The sequence below is a fragment of the Hippopotamus amphibius genome, chromosome 15 (assembly GCF_030028045.1).
Source record: "Hippopotamus amphibius kiboko isolate mHipAmp2 chromosome 15, mHipAmp2.hap2, whole genome shotgun sequence".
Classification (NCBI taxonomy): Eukaryota; Metazoa; Chordata; class Mammalia; order Artiodactyla; family Hippopotamidae; genus Hippopotamus; species Hippopotamus amphibius.
Genome location: NC_080200.1, coordinates 35752264 through 35774346, shown reverse-complemented (window position 1 = coordinate 35774346; position 22083 = coordinate 35752264). Strand labels below are relative to the sequence as shown.

General features: G+C 35.0%; 1 protein-coding gene across 1 annotated transcript in view; it reads left to right on the top strand.

Annotated features, from left to right (window-relative positions):
* CCDC152 (coiled-coil domain containing 152) overlaps positions 1 to 22083 on the top strand; it is a 39734-nt gene that overhangs the window by 4687 nt on the left and 12964 nt on the right. The window contains exons 3-5 of the mRNA XM_057710445.1: positions 5302 to 5370; positions 18955 to 19019; positions 21891 to 21993. Of these exons, the coding sequence (XP_057566428.1) occupies positions 5302 to 5370; positions 18955 to 19019; positions 21891 to 21993 (237 nt within the window). The remainder of the gene's footprint in view (positions 1 to 5301; positions 5371 to 18954; positions 19020 to 21890; positions 21994 to 22083) is intronic.

Sequence of the window (22083 nt, the reverse complement as noted above, 5' to 3'; positions counted from 1 at the left end):
GTGTACACAACAGTATGTTATCATTTTTAGAAAAATATATCTTAACACACACACAAACACCCTCTCCCCTGTATATTGTATATCTCTGGAAAGATAAACAGTGTCCTAGTACCACTTGCTTTGCGGGGAGGGAAACTGGTTAGTTTTGCGGCAGAGACTGGCGAGATATTCAGTTTTCACTAAACTTGTGTTTCATGTGTTTGTATTCTTCGAAAAATATAATCAAATACTTCTTTAAAATCCAGTTATACTTCTTCTAAATCTAATGGCCTTTTTGCTGAATAATACGCAGTAGAAGTGAAAGAACAAGTGAGAATGATAGCTTAGAAAGCAAAATGTGTACTAATTCACTTAGAGAGGAAGAACAAACTACATATATGATTGGACTTGTTCAAAAATAAAGAGTGATATCTTGATATTTTATTTTCTTCACTTGAGAGCAGATAAACAATGTCTTTGCCAGCTCAAGATGGTAATAATATTGACATTGAGGATCAAATACTATAAAAAAAAACTTTTCATACATAATTATATTTAATATTTCCAACTGACTTATGAAACAGATATTAATGCCCAAGATGCTTGTGAATGGTAGAGCCTAAATCTGACCTCAAAATAATCACTGATTTACTAACTTATACAGTATAAGCAGTAGCTTAATATTCTGGGCCTAACTTTTAAGAATTGGATAGGTTAGTATTCTTCAAATTACACTGTAGAGTCCAACAGAAATAATAATATAGGTGAAGATTTACAAAGAGAATTAAAAGCTATTATTCTGAAATCATGAATGGTATTCTATTCAATATGAAGAATTCCTTATTGAGCCAGTTTCCTTTGTTTAAAAAAAATGTGTTGAGAGAGCCACCTTGTGTTCTAAATTTGAAAATACACATTTTGGGAACAGTATACTTTCAGTTTCAGAGCTCTGTTTTCAATTTGCTGATTACTGAGGTACCGTATTTCATGAATGCTGGATTCATGCTTCTGAAGACACAAAGACAAGTGATGGCAGGATCTATGCCTCCATTTTTTTTTATTAATTAATTTATATATAATTTTTTTGGAGGTACACCAAGTTCAATCATCTGTATTTATACACATATTCCCGTATTCCCTTCCCTCCCTCGACTCCCCTCCACCCTCCCCGTCCCAGTCCTCTAAGGCATCATCCATCCTCAAGTTGAACTCCCTTTGTTATACAGCAACTCCCCACTAGTTATTTATTTTACAGTTGGTAGTATATATATGTTTATGCTACTCTCTCACCTCGTCTCAGCTTCCCCTTCACCCCCTGCCCCCTCCCAAACCTCGAGTTCTCCAGTCCATTCTCTGCATCTGCATCCTTGTTCTTGTCTTGTCACTGAGTTCATCAGTACCATTTTTAGCTTCCGTATATATGAGTTAGCATACGATATTTGTCTTTCTCTTTCTGACTTACTTCACTCTGTATGACAGACTCTAGGTCTATCCACCTCATTACATATACCTCCATCTCATTCCTTTTTATAGCTGAGTAATGTTCCGTTGTATATATATGCCACATCTTCTTTATCCATTCATTTGTTGATGGGCATTTAGGTTGCTTCCATGTCCTGGCTATTGTAAATAGTGCTGCAATAAACGTTATGGTACATGTTTCTTTTGGGATTATGGTTTTCTCTGGGTATATGCCCAGTAGTGGGATTACTGGATCACATGGGAGTTCTATTTGTAGTTTTTTAAGGAACCTCCAAACTGTTTTCCATAGTGGCTGTACCAACTTACATTCCCACCAACAGTGCAGGAGAGTTCCCTTTTCTCCACACCCTCTCCAACATTTGTTGTTTCCAGATTTTGTGATGATGGCCATTCTGATCGGTGTGAAGTGGTACCTCATTGTGGCTTTGACTTGCATTTCTCTGATGATTAGTGATGTTGAGCAACTTTTCATGTGTTTGTTGGCCATCTGTATGTCTTCTTTGGAGAAATGTCTATTTAGGTCTTCCACCCGTTTTGTGGATTGGGTTATTTACTTTTTTGGTATGAAGCTGCATGAGCTGCTTGTATATTTTGGAGGTTAATCCCTTGTCCATTGTTTCGTTGGCAACTATTTTTTCCCATTCTGAGGGTTGCCTTCTAGTCTTGTTTATGGTTTCTTTCACTGTGTAAAAGCTTTTAAGTTTCATGAGGTCCCATTTGTTTATTCTTGATTTTATTTCCATGATTCTAGGAGGTGGGTCAAAAAGGATCTTGCTTTGATGTATGTCATAGAGTGTTCTGCCTATGTTTTCCTCTGGGAGTTTTATAGTGTCTGGCCTTACATTTAGGTCATTAATCCATTTGGAGTTTATTTTTGTGTATGGTGTTAGGAAGTGTTCTAATTTCATTCTTTTACATGTAGCTGTCCAATTTTCCCAGCACCACTTATTCAAGAGGCTGCCTTTTTTCCACTGTATATTCATGCCTCCTTTGTCAAAGATAAGGTGCCCATATGTGTTTGGGCTCACCTCTGAGTTCTCTATTCTATTCCATTGATCTTCCTTTCTGTTTTTGTGCCAGTACCATACTTGTCTTGATCACTATGGCCTTGTAGTATAGTTTGAAGTCAGGAAGCCTGATTCCACCAACTCCATTTTTCCTTCTCAAGATTGCTTTGGCTATTCAGGGTCTTTTGCATTTCCATACAAATCGTAAGATTTGTTGCTCTAGTTCTGTGAAAAATGCCATTGGTAATTTGATAGGGATTGTGTTGAATCTGTAAATTGCTTTGGGTAGTACAGTCATTTTCACTATGTATGCCTCCATGTTTAATTGTAGCAGCAAATACAGTAGCATACATGAAGTAGGTAATGGCAGTTGTCATTTAACTATTATTCTGTTACTGGGAAACAGCAAGGGAAAAAAAATGGAGGATGGAGGGAACTTTGAGTTGGTGGCAGATAAGGTAGAGGGGGAGTGGAAAGGGATAGAACCTTATACTTGCATAAAGCTTTTAACTTCTTTCTTTTTTATGTCAGAAAAGGTAAAGCTTTTAACTTCTGCAAAAATACTTTTATTTCTATTAGTATAGTTGAAAAAAGTACATGGAGACTGAGAGAGGACTTCTAACTGAAAGGTGAAGTTTTGAATTCTCCCCTCACAGTATTGATTCTTTCATTTAGTTAATAAATACAAAAACTATTGAGCCCCAATGAAATAGTCACCACCTTAGATGCCAGGAATATCAAAATAAATATCTTTACCTGAAAGAGTTCACTGTCTAGTGGGAGAAACCACAAATAACTAAAATGTAATGGGAACCAGGAAGAAAAGCAATATATACAAATTGTTATGGGACACAGAGGAGACAAACAGTAACAACAACAGTAGCAATGTTGAGTATCTGTGAGTGAGTTTAGAAAGTGCACGTTTTCATTTGGTTGTCAGAACAGTCTACTACATGAGAACAGTAGCTTACCCAGCATGCCACAGCTCCAAAGTAAAGAAGAGAAAACCCTGATCTAGTTCCTCTGATTCCACATTTCATGGTTTCATCAGCATATCCTACAATTCCTGAGGAAGTATTGAATTAAGAGCACAGGATTTGAAATGGGAATAACCTATGTTCAAAACTAGACCTTCCATATACTGTGGAATCTTTGTTAAGTAACCAGACTCCATGGGTGACTTTCTCCCTTTGTAAAATCACAATAATTATGGCAACTTCTCAGGATCAGTTTGAATACTGATTATAATGTTTATAATATACTTAATGTAATGCCTGACAGGGTAAACATTCACTCATAGTACTTTATTATACCTAGACAACATTTTATTGTTAGATACAAATGTGGTATTTAATATTTAACCATCAAAACAGATATCCAACTAAATTGGAAACTAGTTAGTACGTCACACTAATGCATGGTGCCTGAATATCGACTGTGGGCCTCTAAAACAAAGAGCATAAGGTTCGATATTTATTAGCTGTTAAGCCAAGCACATAAGAATGAAATTGCCCTAATCTTTTTAAAACTGTTATTCTTGATGAAGTTTTCATCATTATATATTTAGCTATTATAATTGTAAACTTAAACTAGTACAACCTGGGTTTCTCAACCTTATAATAAAAAATGTGATAGCAGTAACTATCACAAAGTCTGTCTCTGGCTCTGTTCTTGCCCTCTTTCCAGGGCCTCCCGCCTACTAAAATTGAAGAATTGGTCCTGCGCTGGTCTTCCTGGTGGTAGTAATGTAGTTAGAATCATTGACTTTATTGCTGGACTGCTGGAGTTCATGTTATAGCTCTACCATCTACTACGCATAAGTGTAACTTTGGATAATTTGCTAAACTTCTGTGTATCAGTTTCCTCATATGTAAAATGAGGCACATACTAGGACCAATGTCATAGGGTTAAGAGGGTTAAATGATTTAATATTTGCAAAGCACTTCGAAGAGCAATATATTATTTTCACACCACAGTTTCTCCACTTATTCCTTTCTTACTATGATATTACCTGTCGGTCAGTCAGTCACTTAACAAATATTTATGGAATGACTGTTAGGGACCACAACTGTTCTAAGTACTAGGGAGAAATAGTAAACAAAACAGAAAATAGTCCCTGCTATCCTGGAACTTACAGCCAAGTGGGCTGGTTAAAGTTACAGAAGTTTCCACCACTGTTGATACCCATCAAGTGTTTAGCTGTTGATGGTGATAACCAGGAGTATACTGAAAGCTCACATGCACATGTTGGGGCACTAATGCTTGCAAGGAAGGCTCCACCTCCCACTATGTGAGATGACATTGGCACCAAAGTTGCTGATGCCTTGTATCTCCTTTTATTGCTACTCCCTTGCCCTAGGACTCAGGCAAGAGGACAGGTCAAAGGACAGTGAGGAAGAAAAGCATTATCTTCTCTCAAATGACACCTTCTCACCAGCTTTGACTCTCCATCTTTGAACAGAACTTAAAGTTCCTTAACTCTCTTTCCTTAGAATGTTCTTTTATGGAAAATTCACTTGGATACATACCTCATAGTTCTCCAGATATGTCTAAATGTGCCTTAGTTCTAGGGCAGATGTTGCTAAGGCACATGGAAGGGAATCCCTACTATTCTGGGTTTATTGCACCTTAGAAAACTCATTACTAAATCCTGGAATGCATTTGTCTTAAAGAGTGATTAAAAAATATTTATTGTATAATTTATTTTGAGGTATCTGGTTGCTTTGTTAAGTCTCATAATTGTAATTAAATATTATTTTAATTATTTCAACTTTGAGATAATTCCAAAATGAAAGCAAATAATATGCAAATAAATGTATCTTTTATGTTTTAGAATGTGCTACTCTTCACGATGTGATAAAAGGGCTACAACAGACCATTGAATATCAACATAATTTGAAAGGTAAGTTAGAAAAAAAAGTAAAATCTAAAAAAATATGATATATTTAAGCATCTTTAAGAATAGAGAGTCTTTACATCTCTGACAGTAAATTTCTCTTAATCTGGTCTTGTTAAGTTCATCAGCTAAGGGCAGGACTCCTTATTACTTAATAATACGTTCCTAAATTATTGTGAAATAAGAAACGTCATGCTGAGCAGAACAATTCAGTCATATTCTGACAAAGACATTAGAGTTTTATAATTGGTTAAATAATTCTCTATTACTTTAGAAAGGTTAGAAGTATATTTATTCTCAGTAGTATTCTTGGTCTAATAACCGTGTGTTCAGTTTTGAAGAATGGGTATTACTAGTAATTACATGAGTATTGTATTCAAACTTCAGTGATAGTTTAGTTACTATTTAATTTTTGTCATAAACTAAGACTATGTTTGTGTAAATGAAGCCAGCACATTCAGCTTATCTTATTTTTGCTAATCATGCTAACCTAATAAGCCTACCATTGACAAAATGAAGCAACCAAGTGTTTTGTCCTGTTCTGACTTAGCTACGTTGCAGTGTTAGTGGGATTTTCCTCTACTGTATTGGAGTTTAGACTAACTTGCCTCCAAGATCTTTCCTAACATAAAACTTACATCAAACAGGAATTTTTCATCTTAGTCCTCTGCTTTTATCACAAAGAAACAGTTTTACATATGGAGGTGAGACACATTGGTGATCTTATATGCTATTTATTTGATTTGACATATTATTCCTTAGAGTCTTTATAATATTCTAATAGAAATTTATCTTTTTGTAAGAATTACTATTAGTTCTTGCTTTTTCCCCATTGCTTTCCCTTAAAATATTTCCTCAAGTGTTGATGAAACAAATATACAAATTGTATCAGACGACTTCACACTTACATTGTCAAACAGCATCTGCAGGACAAAAAGGATTCATTTCCATATTAATACACCACTAAATCTGTTCTAAGAATCAGGAAGGGTAATAGATAGGGAACCACACATCTCCAGTATCTTCTCTTGGTTAATTCCTGCAGACGTCTGACTGCCATATGCCCCATAGATGCTCACTTGACTTGGTTCTAGCATTCTGCTCATTTTTTCCCAGCATTTGGTCCCCATCCCACACCTGGTTTGGGCTTTCATGTTTCCATCTCAGAGCAACTTTTCCCTTCTCTGACTAAATACAACACCTAGCTGCATTTTTTAGAAACTATGTATGTTCATAATCCTTTACAGGATTCAAGTGGTGTTTAACTCTTTCCAGGATTTTGTTCATATAAAACATCTACCAGAAATTAATATTAAATACTTTGAAGTCCCAGAAAGTCAATTATAATTCAGTAATGAATATGTTAAATGTTATTGCTTTGTAAGAAGATATCAAATATTGACTAATAGTCAAGAATACCATCTTTTCACAGACATGGTAATATAAATTTTTTAATAACCCATTTCTGAAAATGGATATCCTATGGTGCCTCTCAGGAAGAAATAGTGATTCATTGATTTCATTTTTCCAATACTTCTGCAGGCCTTGGTGTGGGCAAAGTGATAGATGTGAACTCCCTGTCTTTCTTCTCTTTCATCCATTTGATTGTCAAGACTGTATGGTTAATTTACTTATCTAGGCTACCGTGGTTACAAATGTCTGCCTCCCCAGAAACTATTTCCTCTTCTTAATAAAAACCTGATTTTTTTTTCCTGACATTCATTCTTCATCCACGCAACTACGCAACTATATGCCTCAGTGGAAGCTAATTACACCCCAACTCCAACAGAGGGCTTCTGGAATAATTTTCCTCTCTTCCAAAAAAAAATGTATTCTTCTGGTTGTTGTTAAGTCTGTGTATAATGCCTGAAGTTGTTGCAGACTCTTTGCTTTCAGCTTGCAAATTATGACAGCTTGAGGATAGCAGGAAGAAAAGGCTAAAAAGACATGGTTTTTTGACAGCATTATTGAACTAGTGAATCAATTACCCTCTCTAGGCTTAAGAGTTCCTTCTACCGCTGTAAGAGAAGTTACACCTCCTTTACTCTCTAGGGGCTTATGGGTTGTGTAAAAGATGATCCAATGAGATGCAGAAAGACATGGAATTCCTATTTACATTTATTTTTATCTAAAAATCAAGGCAATTAATTTGATGAAAATTTAATAGGAATATTATCCCTTATTCTTTCTATATGTCAGTTATACATCATTTATGATACACAAGATTGCTTTTCTCCCAAGGATAGTGGGAGTTCTGAAACTAAATAGCTGCATCCTTATTTTTTCTCCAGTCTCAGTGTATTGACATGTAGTACAGGTTACATGTACCTGGTTAAGAGGGTTTATATATTATATTAGCTACTTAAAATCAGACTAATCCTTTCAAAATAGACAGTAGCTTTAAGAAATAAAACACTCAAAACCACAATGAGGTATCACCTCCCACCTGTCAGAATGGCCATCATCAAAAAATCTGGAAACAATAAATACTGGAGAAGATATGGAGAAAAGGGAACCCTCCTGCATGTTGGTGGGAATGTAAATTGATACAGCCACTATGGAGAACAGTATGGAGATTCCTTAAAAAACTAAAAATAGAGCTACCATGTGACCCAGCGATCCCACTGCTGGACATATACCCTGAGAAAACCATAATTCAAAAAGACACATGCACCACAATGTTCATTGCAGCACTATTTTCAATAGCCAGGACATGGAAACAACCTAAATGTCCATCAACAGATGAATGGATAAAGAAGATGTGGGATGTTAAAGAAGTAATGGAATATTACTCAGCCATTAAAAGAAACAAAATTGAATTATTTCTAGTGAGGTGGATAGACCTAGAGTCTGTCATACAGAGTGAAGTAAGTCAGAAAGAGAAAGACAAATACTGTATGCTAATGCATATATATGGAATCTAGAAGATGGTATTCATGAACCTAGTGGCAGGGCAAGAATAAAGACTCAGATGTAGAGAATGGACTTGAAGACACAGGGGTGGAAGGGGAGGCTGGGACATAGTGAGAGAGTAGCACTGACATATATACACTACCAAATGTAAAATAGTGGGAAGCTGCTGCATAGCACAGGGAGATCAGCTTGGTGCTTTGTGACGACTTAGAAGGGTGGGATAGGGAGGGTGGGAGGGAGGCTCAAGAGGGAGAGGATATGGGGATATATGTATACATATAGCTGATTCACTTTGTTGTACAGCAGAAACTAACATAACATTGTAAAGCAATTATACTCCAATAAAGATGTATTAAAAAAAAGAAATGAAACACATTTGACAATACTAATAACACACAAGTCAGGAATAAGAAAGTAGCAGAGCTGTCACTCCTACCTTTGTGCAAGTTCATCAGACACATTAAAAACTTGAACATAATGAAAATCTATCATACCTGATGAAATGTTAGCCAATGGTGGCCAAGTAACTGCCTTTGGGAGAAAATTAATCTATAGCAAGATTGTTTTCAAGTGAATATTTGGAAATGGTTCTATCATTAAGTGATTTGCGAGCTGAAAATTTGTCAACTTTATTCTCAGCTGCATATTAAACTTGGCACAGAAATGCTAAATTCAGTAATTTTTAAAACAATGATCAAATGATTCTCAGTGATTTTGAACGCTTTTGTTAAATGTTTCTTTTTAAAAATCTATTGAGAGGCTTATAATAACAACACCAAGGAACATGGATTTTGACAAAATTTCAAAAACAATCATGTTTGCATAATTGGTGTTTGGGATTGAAAAATGAGTACAGTAGGTCCTCCACATCTGCAGGTCCTGCATCCATGCATTCAACCAACCTAGATCAAAAACACGTGAAAAAAAATTCAGAAAGTTCCAAAAAGCAAAACTTGAATTTGCCAAGGGCTAGTAGCTATTTACATAGCATTTACATTGTATTTACAACTATTTACATAGATTTACATTATATTAGGCATTATATGCAATCTAGAGATAAAAAATATACTGAAGTATATGTATAGGTTATACACAAATATTATGCCATTTTTTATGAGACGAGTATCCACGAATTTTGGTGCATGTGGGGTGGTGGGGGGGTGGGGTCCTGGAACCAATCCCCCAAGGATATTCTGGAATGACTGTATCGTGATTTAGTAAGTACAGCCAGTGATGAGATTCCATTAAAACCAAGTTTCAAAACAATCTGAATATTAAAACCAGACTTCAAAGAGTTAAATCAACATTGTAAAAACTATTGATGCATTTTCAGTTCCATTGTTTCACTAACATTTATTAACAATAATAATGATTCAATAATTTTACAGTTTTATAACAGTACTTTAACATTTTTCTTCTTTAGTTCACCTTTTTAACTTCTGTTTTATCTGCTTTAAGAATTATATACAATTAGAAAATAATATATATATATACATATGTATAATTTATAAATAACTAAACATGAATTGGGATGTACATGCTCATTTTTATTAAGAGAGTGTACAATCTTAAGAGTTTGGAGACAGTTTAGAACACTTCATCTGTTTGTCACTACTTTTTAGATTTTGTTATTTATGTTGGCCAGTCTATTCCCTCCTAACATCCTACCATTTATATATGACACAGTGGTTGGTCCCTCTTACCAAGGTATTAAACCTTTTATGGCAATACCATTGGAATTTCACAGCTTAAGGTAAACCATGAGTCTCCCATTCTCATGAGTGATTGGATGATCATGTTAAATATATTTTCTGAGATGTTCTCATTGTCAGTGACCAAAGAAGCTCTTCCTTTTATTACTGCTGACACCTAGAAGGAAAGTCATGAAACAATATTTAATAAGCATCTGATATGCTATCAGGGTAGAGAGAGGCAAGGGCCCATCATGCAGGTTACGTACAAGTGTTGGCAGCCCTTTATACTCTGGACTTTTTTTTTCTTGTTGCTTTATTACCCTATCCTTTACTCCCCAAATTTATACCTCAAAGAATGAATTCATCCTAACTTTGAAGTAATATGTGTTTGGAGTTCAGGATATGAACATAGAAATAGAGTATGATAGAAATGTTTCTTATATTATTGTATATTATTCTATATACTAGTTTAGGAAAACTTCAGTAACTCATTATATGTTATGCCCTCTGATTTATGACCAGTGGCTACTACTACTAGGGAAAAAAATAAAAAAAGAGTTGGAGGTTTTTGTCCATTAGAGGAGAATTATCACCATATAACCAATCCCAGATCAAATGAATTTCAGGAATTTAAACACATGGGCAGTAAAAAAAAAGAGAGAGAAAAGAGAGAGATGCATGAAATCAGCTGCAAACATGGAGCACCTCCAAAATCAGGAGAATTTAAACTTATTTTTGCCAGTTATCTCTAGATAATTTCTTACAACTTAATATTGCTTTTCTCTTATCTGAACTGAATCTAAATAACTTGAATTTATTTAGGACCTTATACTCTAACAGGGTAGGTTTTAAAGAAGACATTGTTATATACAGTGCACCTTTACTCTACAAAATTGTACTAAACAAAATGATTTAGTCAAAACTGATCATTGATCAGAATGTTTAAAAAAGGGCAATAGCACGTATTTAGTGCTATTCTATAAGAAAATTATCTAAGAAAGGCTAATCCATGATCAGCTACTTCTTAAGAAAAAAGTATTGCTTAAATTAAAAGTAGTTTGGAAAATGTAGAAATACTTCTTTCAACATAATTGTGAAAAAGACTTTCTTACAATAATTAAACTTGTTAGCTTATAGTATATCCTTGGAAGAATTCTATAGTTATAGAAGCATCTTCTGTATGGGGGAATGACCTGTTATGAATATATACTTCAGAATTTTCATTATTTAAAAATTACCACCTTCCAAGAGAGATTTCCTAAAGGAGCATTAAAAGGAAGCTAAAGAACAAAACCTATAAACAATTGTGGCCACCAACATAATTTGCAGGGCCCAGTGCAAACTGAAAATGTGGAGCCCCCTGTTCAAAAAGCAGGGCAAAAAATAAAATTAAAGTTTCTGAAATATAAAGCTTTTTCCTTCTATGGTATCTCTCAGCTTGTAACAGTTTTTTATTTGTTGTTTAATGTTGCTCTAAGTAAAAAAAGAAAATTTTTAGTTTCAATTATGAGTATGAATTTTATCATTAATCTTTATGTTGTGCAAACTAGTTTTAAATGCAAAGATAAGAGTATTTAACTCATGTGAAAGCACAGAAGTACACAATTAACATTTCATAGCTTATGTATGCATATCTATTTCATTCTTACCAGAATAGTGGAAATGCTGCACAAGACTACCTCAACCATTTTTTATTCAGCTTAATTCTTGATACATGCACATTCTACCAGCACTCTCTGCCTTCAGCTTACTGATGAGTAAAGAAAGACTGAAAGGAAAAGGAACTGTGAATTTCCCTCTTTTTCCCTTTCCCTCCATTTCATCATTTTCCGCCAAATTGTTTGGCTAATAGAGGAAAATAACAGAAGTAAGAAAAGTAAGAAAGGATATGATAGAGTTGCTTGGTCATTCATCTTTCTTTTTGAATTTGAAGCAAGGTCAAACTCAAAAGGAATATGTGGCTTCTCAGATCTGTCAAGATCCTTGCTTACTTAGTTGTAGATGGAACATGCTTACCTTGTACTTGTACTTGTACCTTTGAGTTTTACTGAACTCCCAAGCGTTGAGAGTCCATGAGAATTCTGTGTTCATGGGGCATTGCAAATGCTATGTGTGAATGTGGTGGCAAGGAGTAGTAGACATGAATATTGCTCATATCTTCTCTGCTTATACACATGCTCCACTGTCCCACTGGAATTTACTTACAAATATAGTTCAAAGACAAAATTATTAAGCGTTTCAAGGCATTGATGGCAGAGTATTATACCAAGCATGGCACCCTTCTGTGCACAGGGCCCTGTGCAACTGCAGATTGCATATCCATAAAACTGGCCCTGCCTATAAATGAGTAGGAGGAGAGTTGGGCAGATACTTTGGTCAGAAGCTTCACCTAAGAGGTAGTTGCTTCAATATAGCACAAAAGTTAACTCTAAATTTTCTAGAAACCAAGGCAAAACAAAATAAGACAAAAGACAATTTGGCCAGTTATGTAACTATCAATAACTGATATTTTTTGGATCCAATGAAAACACTCATTTTATTAAAAGACAAAAACTTTTTACAGAATCCGAGTAAATGCCACTTGAGTACAATCTCAGTTTAAATCAACATAGCCTTTATTCAGGCAACCAAGTAGGGACCTTTACTGTAAAAATATCTAGATCATTATGAAATGAAATTATTAGAAGACTAAGCAATCCAATCATCAATGATACTAAAGAAAACCTATTCACTGTAAGTATACAATGAATCTAAAGACAATGCACACTTAAAACTTTCCTCTGAGTTTAATACCAAAACAGAATAACCAAATTTCAAAAAATATATTGCAAAATTATTAGAGTCCAAGAGATTAAAATGGGTTTTGACCAGGTCAGAGAGCAATTACTTGTCAAACATCAGGACCAGGTGGCCTCTACAGTGATACAAAATGCTCTTTGAATTTATCACTAATCCAGCCAGCACAGCAAGAGCCTTACACCTTAAGTAAGTTGCCAAAGTGGAAATACATGTCTGAAAATCTAATGTAAAATCTGGTAAAACAATGAAAAAAAGCAGTGCCAACAATAATCATATATTGACTATACTACAAATGAAAGCCAACATAGAGCCAACTGTAGTGCAATGTGGAGTATTAAGGAGGTTAGCTATTTCTTCAGTAGGTAACTTTAGTTCGTAGGTAATTTATGTGCTTCTATTTAGCATAATTATAGATATGCCAAAGCCAGAAAATAGCATAACATTTAGATGGGTTGATCAGTTTTTCTGGCAGAGGGAAGACTTATCATTATTAAAATGTAATTTTCCTGAATTTAATATACATATTTAATGCAATTTTAATTAAAATATTAAATTTGGGGATAGAGAAGAAGATTGCATAAAATAATCTTGAAGTTCATTTGCAGAAGAAACAAAAATGGAAAGCTATGAAAAATAAGAAGAATGTGGGGTAGGGGTCTTCCATTACCAGATAACAACATGCTCTGAAACCATTGTAATGAAATCAATATGGTATTGGCATAGAAACTGAAAAACACATCCATGCAAAGAATGAAATAGATTCTAGAAATAGACTCTAATATTTGCTAGTGTAATGTATGACAAAAGGAATATTTCAATTTATTGGAAAAAGAATGGCAGTTTAAAGTATAGTACTGGCACAACTATCTTAACCATCTGGAAAGCTTTCCCATCACATCAAAAATAAATTCCAGATGAATAAGAAAACTTAAATGTAAAAAATAAATGAATAACTAAAACGATAAAAACGTAAAAGAAAATCCAGGAAAAATGTATAACCTGGAGCTGAGGGATATCATATTAACCAATCTGGGAACCTTGGATACTATATAAACAAAAAAAGACCTAACAGACTTTCTTAACAACAGTGCAACAAAAGCACAAACAACAACAATGTAAAAAGAACTTTGCATGTTATTTGTCACACAAAAGTCAAAAAGCAAATAATTTATTTGCAAAAGTGTTTTCAAATACCAATGTAGTTTATATCCACAATACAAAGAGCTCTACAAATTAATCAGCAGAGATAAAGAAAATTTTTAAATGGGCAAAAGATATGAATAAAAATATGGAAATGTGTATGTGTGTGCATATATATGATCCAGAGTTTAAGAACATGGAGAAAAACTCAGAAGAATACAGAATTACACAGGGGTGTGGAGGCAATGGGAAAAAAAGAGGGAGAAGAAGAAGGCAGAAAGAAAATGAAAGAGAATGGAAGAGTGCCCTAAAAGTATCTCAGCATGTATGATATGACCCTATTTATGTAAAATTATTAAAATGTATGTACAAAATGCATAGAAAAATTGTAGACTTGAAGGAATGTCCATTTTTAAGAAATAAGTTTTTGGGGACTTCCCTGGTGATGCAGTGGTTGAGAATCTGCCTGCCAATTCAGGGGGCATGGGTTCGATCCCTGGGCGGGGAAGATCCCACATGCTGCAGATCAGCTAAACCCCTGCACCACAACTTCTGAGACTGTGCTCTAGAGCCTGCGAGCCACAACTACTGCGCCCAGGTGCCATAACTGCTGAAGCCCATGTGCCTAGAGCCCATGCTCTGCAACAAAAGAAGCCACCGCAATGAGAAGCCTGCGCACCACGACAAAGAGTAGGCTCCGCTCACCACAACTAGAGAAGGCCTGCATGCAGCAGCAAAGACCCAATGCAACCAATAAGTTAATTAATATTTTTTAAAAAGAAGTTTTTTGCAAAGTAACATGTATGGTCCAATTTTATGTTTGTAAAAACGAATAAAACCAGTACAAATGTGTGGTATGTTTATGTATAATTGTATAAACTGGGAGAAAAGTAGAGAAGGGATACAGACCAGGATGTTAACATTGATAGCTTCAGTGAGGTGAGTGGATAGGGAAGGTGTATAGAAATGATTTTATAAATTGGAAAGCATTGAATACCTTTTCTTTCATCTTTCAGTGGTGGATACTTCAGCAATTCCAATAGATAGAAGAGATATTTTTTGCCTAGTTAGCACAATCTCTTTTTAGGCAGCTCCCAGCCCTTAATATTGTGACCAAAACAAACTGTACACTTGAAAATAATACAAGGTTGAATGACAAAAGAAAGTAAAGCTCACTTATTATTATAGAGATCAAAATCCTCTAAAATCTCCAGTGTCCTAATTCTAGAATACATACATTTTACTAACAAGATACATTTCATCTTGAAAACTTTCAGATTACATGACTATTACTGCATTGTGTCTTCATTGTTTGAAAATTCCATTGAAGAGACAGAACAATCATCAGAATTAGACATGGCAAAGATGTTGGAATAATCAGACTGGGAATTCAAAACAACTGTGATTCATAAGCTAAGGATGCTAATGGATAAAGTAGACAGCATGCAAGAACAGATAGGCAATGTAAGCAGAGAGATGGAAATCCTAAGAAAGAACCAAAAAGAAATGCTAGAGATCAAAAATACTGTAGCAGAAATAAAAATGGCTTTGGTGGGCTATATCACAATAAAGTGGGATTTATCTCAAGTGTGCAAGAGTGGTTCAACGTTCAAAAATTAGTGTAATCCAGCGTACCAAATAAGCTAAACAAGATCACACTATCATATCAGTAGATGCAAAAAAGAAAGTATTTGACAAAATCCATCACCCACTCATGATTTAAAAAAAAAAAAAAAGCTCAGTAAACTGGGAATAGTGGGAACTTTCTCAACTTGATTTAAAAAAATCTGTGAAAAACCTATAGCTAACATTATACTTAATGGTGAGAAACTAGAGGATTTCCCACTAAGATCAGGAACAAGACAAAGAAATCCTCTCTTACCACTCCTTTTCACCACTGTGTTGGAAGTTCTAGCTAATACACTAAGATAAGAAAAGGAAATAAAAGGCATACAGATTGGGAAGGAAGAAATAAAACTTTTTTCAAAAATGACATCATTATCTATGTGGAAAATCTAAAATATTCAACAAAAAAGACTTGTAGAACTAAGTGATTATAGCAAGGTTGAAATATACAAGGTTAATATACAAAAGTCAATTGTTTTCCTATATGCAAGCAAAGAACAAGTGGAATTTGAAATTTAAAACACAATACTACTTACATTAGCACCCCCCAAAATGAAATAGGTATAAATCTCACAAAAAATGTATAAGATAAATATAAGAAAAACTACTAAACTTTGATAAAGTAAATCAAAGAAGAACTAAATAAAGAGATAGTCCGTGTTCACGGATAGGAAGATTCAATATTGTCAAGATGTCAGTTCTTTCCAACATGATCTATAGATTCAATGTGATCCCAATCAATATCCCAGCAAGATATTTTGTGAATGTGACAAAGGGTATGTTTAGTTTTATTTTATTTTTTTTTTTATTTTTGTTTGTTTGTTTGTTTTTTGGCACACGGGCTTAGTTGCTCTGTGGCATGTGGCATCTTTCTGGAGCAGGGATCGAACCTGTGTCCCCTGCATTGGCAGGAGGATTCTTAACCACTGCGCCACCTAGGAAGCCCAGACAAAGGGTATGAATAATGCAGAACTTGGAATTATTGTTATCCGGGTCTAGTGTCGCATTCAGCCCTATCACTGATCCCAGTTGGACACTGAACTCAAATCCTGACCTGTATCTCACACTGATTTCCAGTTCCAGTCTTGGCTCCATGCCTCCTCTTGGCCTAATTTTAGCTCTAAGCACCTTTAATGTCTGGCTCTATTTCAAACTCTCACCATACACGATACCAGGATTGGCTCTTTCTTGATGTAAGTATATCTACTTTTCCTAAAAAGTTAACCTAGAGGTTAACAAGAGTGAATACAGAAAAACTGTGAAGCACCACTCCTTCTCCATCATCTTTAATCAAGAGAAAGAAAAAAGTCAATTATGATAGATGTGAAATGGGCAAATTAAAGATACAAAACTACATTTTAGTTACTTTCATTTTTTCTTATTTAAGTTTTACATGAAAAGGCATTATATAAATACAACTATGGTTCTTGATAATGTTGCTGAAAGATAAAACCTCCCTTTCTTTCTAGCTTAGGGTATCACTCATCTTCTCTTTTGACAGTAATTTTGATTACTGTCCTTACCCCTTACCCATTTTGCAGTACAAACCATACTAATCCTCAAATACAGATCGATCCAACTATACACTTGTTTTATTTACATTGCTACAGCTACTGAAGGCTGTTGGTGAAAAATCATCCATTGCAGACTCATTTTCATTTTTGAATCCCAGTATCACTTATACCCTTAATTTATCTTGGCTTTTTAAATTTTCATTCTTTAAGCCCCCAACTTTAAATGTTTCTTTCTCTTTCAACCTACTTTACTTTCTATATCACAGAAAAAAAATGGAAGCTGTCAGACATAAACTTCCTCATTTCATGTCATCTACCACCCCTTCTTCCCACTGCACTTCCTCCAATATATTCTTACACAGACGTATCCTTCCTTCCTTCCTTCTTAGAGTAGAAAAAAGAAAATCCTTCTTCCTATCCAAAGTTATTTCTCCACATGGTTTAACTCTCATCTCTCTCCACCTCTCTCTTTTTGGATGTTACATCTTTAGTTGTCCCTTCTTCTTTCTCTTTCATTTCCCACTTTCTATTGGCCGTTCTTGTCAGCACTTAACTCAGATTTTTCCCATCTTTAACAAATAAGACAAAGTTTCCTTGACTTTGGGTTTATTCCCTCCAATTACCCTCACTCTTTCCTTTTACAATCGAATCCCAAGGGAATAGCCTGCACTCACTACTCCATTTCCTTACCTTCACCTAGTCTTCAACTTAGAAGAATTGGGCATCTCCCAAAGTTTTCAGATTCAGATTTATTTTTTTTTATCACATTTATTGTCGTTGACTATAACCCCCATTAACTCTCTTTTCTTAGTAACACCCTCACCTGCATCTCTGGGTACTTCTTCTAAGTCTTCTTTATAGAATAGTCTTCCTTTGGCCACCTCTAAATGTTTCTCAGCCTGCGAGAAATAGTCTCCTAGATATCTCAAGCGTTTCAAATTTGGCATGGTAAAGATCTAGATTCATCACTTCCCTCCTAAAAATCTTCCCCTTTTAAGTTTTCCAAAACTGGTAAACAGTTTTCAGCCACTCAAATCAGAAACCTAAAAGGCAAAGGTTCCCCTTTCTCTTTTGCCTCTGCTATCCAATGTCACTAAGTCTTCTGGCAGTTCTATCATCTAAATAGTTACCTTCATTTTCCTTTTGTCTCCTACTGCCAGTGACCTAATTTAGGCTCCTGTTATTTCTTACTTTATCTGTTGTTATTAATACCCATTCCTCTGGGGTCAACCCCCCTCACTCCCAATTCATCCTCTACACTTCTGGATAGTCTTTTTAACATGTAACTAATAATTTCATTTCACTCTTCAAAACTCTTTGATGATTCTGTAATGTACAAAATAAAATTCAAAGTTATTCATATAGAATATGTCTACCTCCTGTTAGGTTACGTCTCCAACCTATTTAACACATTCTCCTTACAATTTACACTCCAACAATACTGTATGAATTGTAATTTTCCCAAATGTACTATACTCACTCAAGCCCAAAGTCTTCTGTGCAATTTCCTGTATCTGGAATGCATTCCTCCGACTTAAATTTAAGTCTCAGCTCAAGTGGTTCCTCGTCTACAAACACTTTTCTGACATCAAGCTGACCTAAGCTTTTCTTTCACAGCTCCCTACCATATTTCAGACACACTGCGATTACAGAGCAGTTATCATAGCATACCATAACTATTTACACATCTGTCTCACCACTTACTTAGGCTGTAAGTTCTTTGAAGAGCAATTATTTTTTTTTGTCTCAGCATTCCCAGTGTCATGCACAGAGCCTGATGTGTAATAGATGCTGTATGAATGCGTTGAATACATACATGAATGGAAACTTGAAATGTTAAACATATTCCCATATTAATTGAAAAGTTTTATATATTAGGATACTCTTTGATGATTTTTACACAGGTGAAAATGAACAACTAAAAAGAAATGCTGATCTTATGAAAGACAAGTTAAAAACTCATGAACAGGTGAGTTTGTGTGTCTTTATATTCAGTCAGATCCCTGTGGAGCATTGTCTTCCCAAATTAGAAAAAAAAAAAGTAGTTTTTTCATTAATAAAGACAGAATTTTTAGAGTAAATACATATGGGGGTGCCAGAATTTTTAATAAATAAAATTTTTTTAGCAAATACAAGTTTTGAGGACCCTTGGCTTTTTACAGATTATAATGCACTAATATATCTATTCCATTACTTTTTCTTTCTAACAAAAAGGGATGCAGTAATTTTGACGTATATTTTTAAATTACATTAATAGAGTTTTTACTGTAGAGTAGACTCAATTAGCACTTTAAGACTTTTCTATGATAAAGCGAATGTCTTCATTATTTAAGATTTGAGTAACTTATTGCAGTTTTATTGCACCATCCAAATGAAGAGAGCATTTTATGTGGATCACCAATTAATTTTCTCCCAAGGGTCAACATACCCTTTGCTACTTTTTCTTTTCTCCTGTAAGAACAGCATCGTGATGGCAATTATAGAACATAAAACACAGTGCTTAGGACATAAAAGGTCCTCAATAAATGTAAGTTCCCACCCTGCTGACCTTTGGGAGGTTTATTATGCTAATTTTTCTCATCTCCTAAGAGCCAATATGTCAGACTCTGGCAGAGCTAAGATTTCCAGAACTCAACTTGGATCTGCATCCAGCTTAGAACTTCAACTTTGAAGGATCAACTCTATTTCAATCTGGTTCTTCACTTGAGGATCCTTTGAAGAAACACAAGCTAATTCTATAACCCTGCCAGGGCTTCTGGGTGATAATCAGGAGTAATGAATGGCATCTGACTGTTCTCAGAAAATTTAGCTTCTCATCACCAATTTTGAAATAATTTAAATATCTCTGGATTATATCCCATCCCTATTTTTCCTTTCCTTTATCTGTTTCCTTTATTTTCCATCCTTTTTATATCTTGCCTCTAGAGTTCAACAATAAATGTGAAGTCAGGATGTAACTGAGACAGAGAGAAAGGAGGAAAATTTTTGTCTCTTTTCTCTCCTAAAATGTCCAATCATAGAATACTACTTTATCTAGAATACTGTGAATTTTCAGAGGGATGGGAATTACAGAGAAAACACCATAACCCAAGATTCTGAACTTATTAATTAACTGCTGTCCAAAGCCAACTAAAGATTACCTCATCCAGTGAAAATCCTCTACTATTAATACCTCCAGGCACATCCAAAACATATGGAGAGCCACCGCCTAGAAACAAACTTAGGAGTTACTTAATGGCCATATTTATATTACTGGAAGAAGTTTTGTAATTTGTATACAAAGAATTGTTAAGTTTTATAAGAACAGAAATATAACCAAAAGCTGTCCCTTGGAATTTAAAGTTCCCAGAAAACAAATGAAAAGAAGGCAACCAAGAATAACTTGGTTGGGACTTTGTCCCCTTAAAAAGAAGAAAGGATGGGACTCCTTTGGGCTGGGACAGGCTAAACTAGGGGAGAAGAACCTAGTGAGATACAGCCTGGCCCCAGCCCAGATATTTAGGCTTATGCCTCAAGGCTGTACTGAAAATCCTGGGTCTTACCAAATTAATGGCAACATTTAGGTGGCAAAGTCAATGGGGAATGAAAAGATACATAGATTTGTCTCTTGTGGTTTCCCAGGGCAGCAACTGCTTGGTGCACCCATTTGAGTCGAGTAGTTTATGAAAGCCACTCTGTAGTTGTCCACCTAGAAATCTAGACACATGCATAGGAAAAATAGCAATTTATGAGATTCACCCTCTTAGTCATCTGCCCAGCTTTAATCAAAGGCAATGGTTGGATATGTTCAGCTATACCTGCAAGTTGCCTGGCAAAAAAAAAGAGTAGCACAAGTAGGAATCCTGACTATATCCCCTTGAATTTATGGTAATCTAGAGGACACATTCACTGGTTCTAGGCTAAGAACCTCTGACTTAATTCTTACTGGCACTCTCATTCACTCAAAATATATATGTCAAAGGATATACACTAGGAGTCAGGAATACAACAGTGTGTAAAAGCAAAGTCCCTGCTTTTACAGTGTTTAGAAGAGTTTTCTGGGCCTCTTGTGTTCATCATTGTCTCTTTCTTATTATCCCACCTCATTTTTATTTTATTCTCCCTGCTTTCCTTTTTTCCTGCCTGTGAGTGGTTTCTCTATGTAGGAACATACCGCTGGAAAAATTGTAAATTTTATCTTCAGAGGATTTCTCTCTCAACACCTCTCTCAGTGCCACTCTCCATATTAGCATAATAAATCACTTCTTTGCTTCAGCAACCTCAGGAGGCTGCTGAGCACTGCTCAAATCCCAGATTCATCCTTCTTTAGCCTCCCCATAAAGCTAACCCTTACCATAGGTCATGCTTAACTTCTTTCTGGGAATTAGGGATGTTTATATAATTTTCAGAAACAGAAATTCAGCCCACATTCAAAGAAATTCACCCTACATTAGGGTAATCTCACTGGCTATCAAACAGTGCCTAAAGCTGACTTTAAAATATAGCTTTGGCACTTTTTTGACATACGTTAATGATGTCATGGCATTTATTCATACAATTAAACAAAATATTTGAAGCATCTATGATATGCTATGAATATGGTGGTGAGAATTCGGAGGCAAAGATAAAAAATCATTGTCTCTAGATGGGCTCTATCAGTTGAGCCCATCTAGAGACAGTATGGACCAGAAACTGGTCCTTCTCAAAGCTGAGGACTCAAACAATGAACAATATCTTTCCCCTCTAGATATAATTACATATCAAAAATTAATATAAACTTTGAAAATTTCATCTTTCTAATTAATCAAAAGTTGTCTACACATACTTAAATTGAAGAATGAATGTGTATTTTAATCTTTAGGAATATAAGAATAATATTGCCAAACTTATGAGTGAAATGAAAGTCAAAGAGGAGGGACATAAGATAGAAATAACAAAACTTTATCAAGATATGAAGAAACAAGGTAAGTTTTTGTTTTTAATTTACTGAGTTCTAAAGTACCATAAAACAATTAACAAACATATACAAACTTTTTTCAGTAATTGCCAGTATT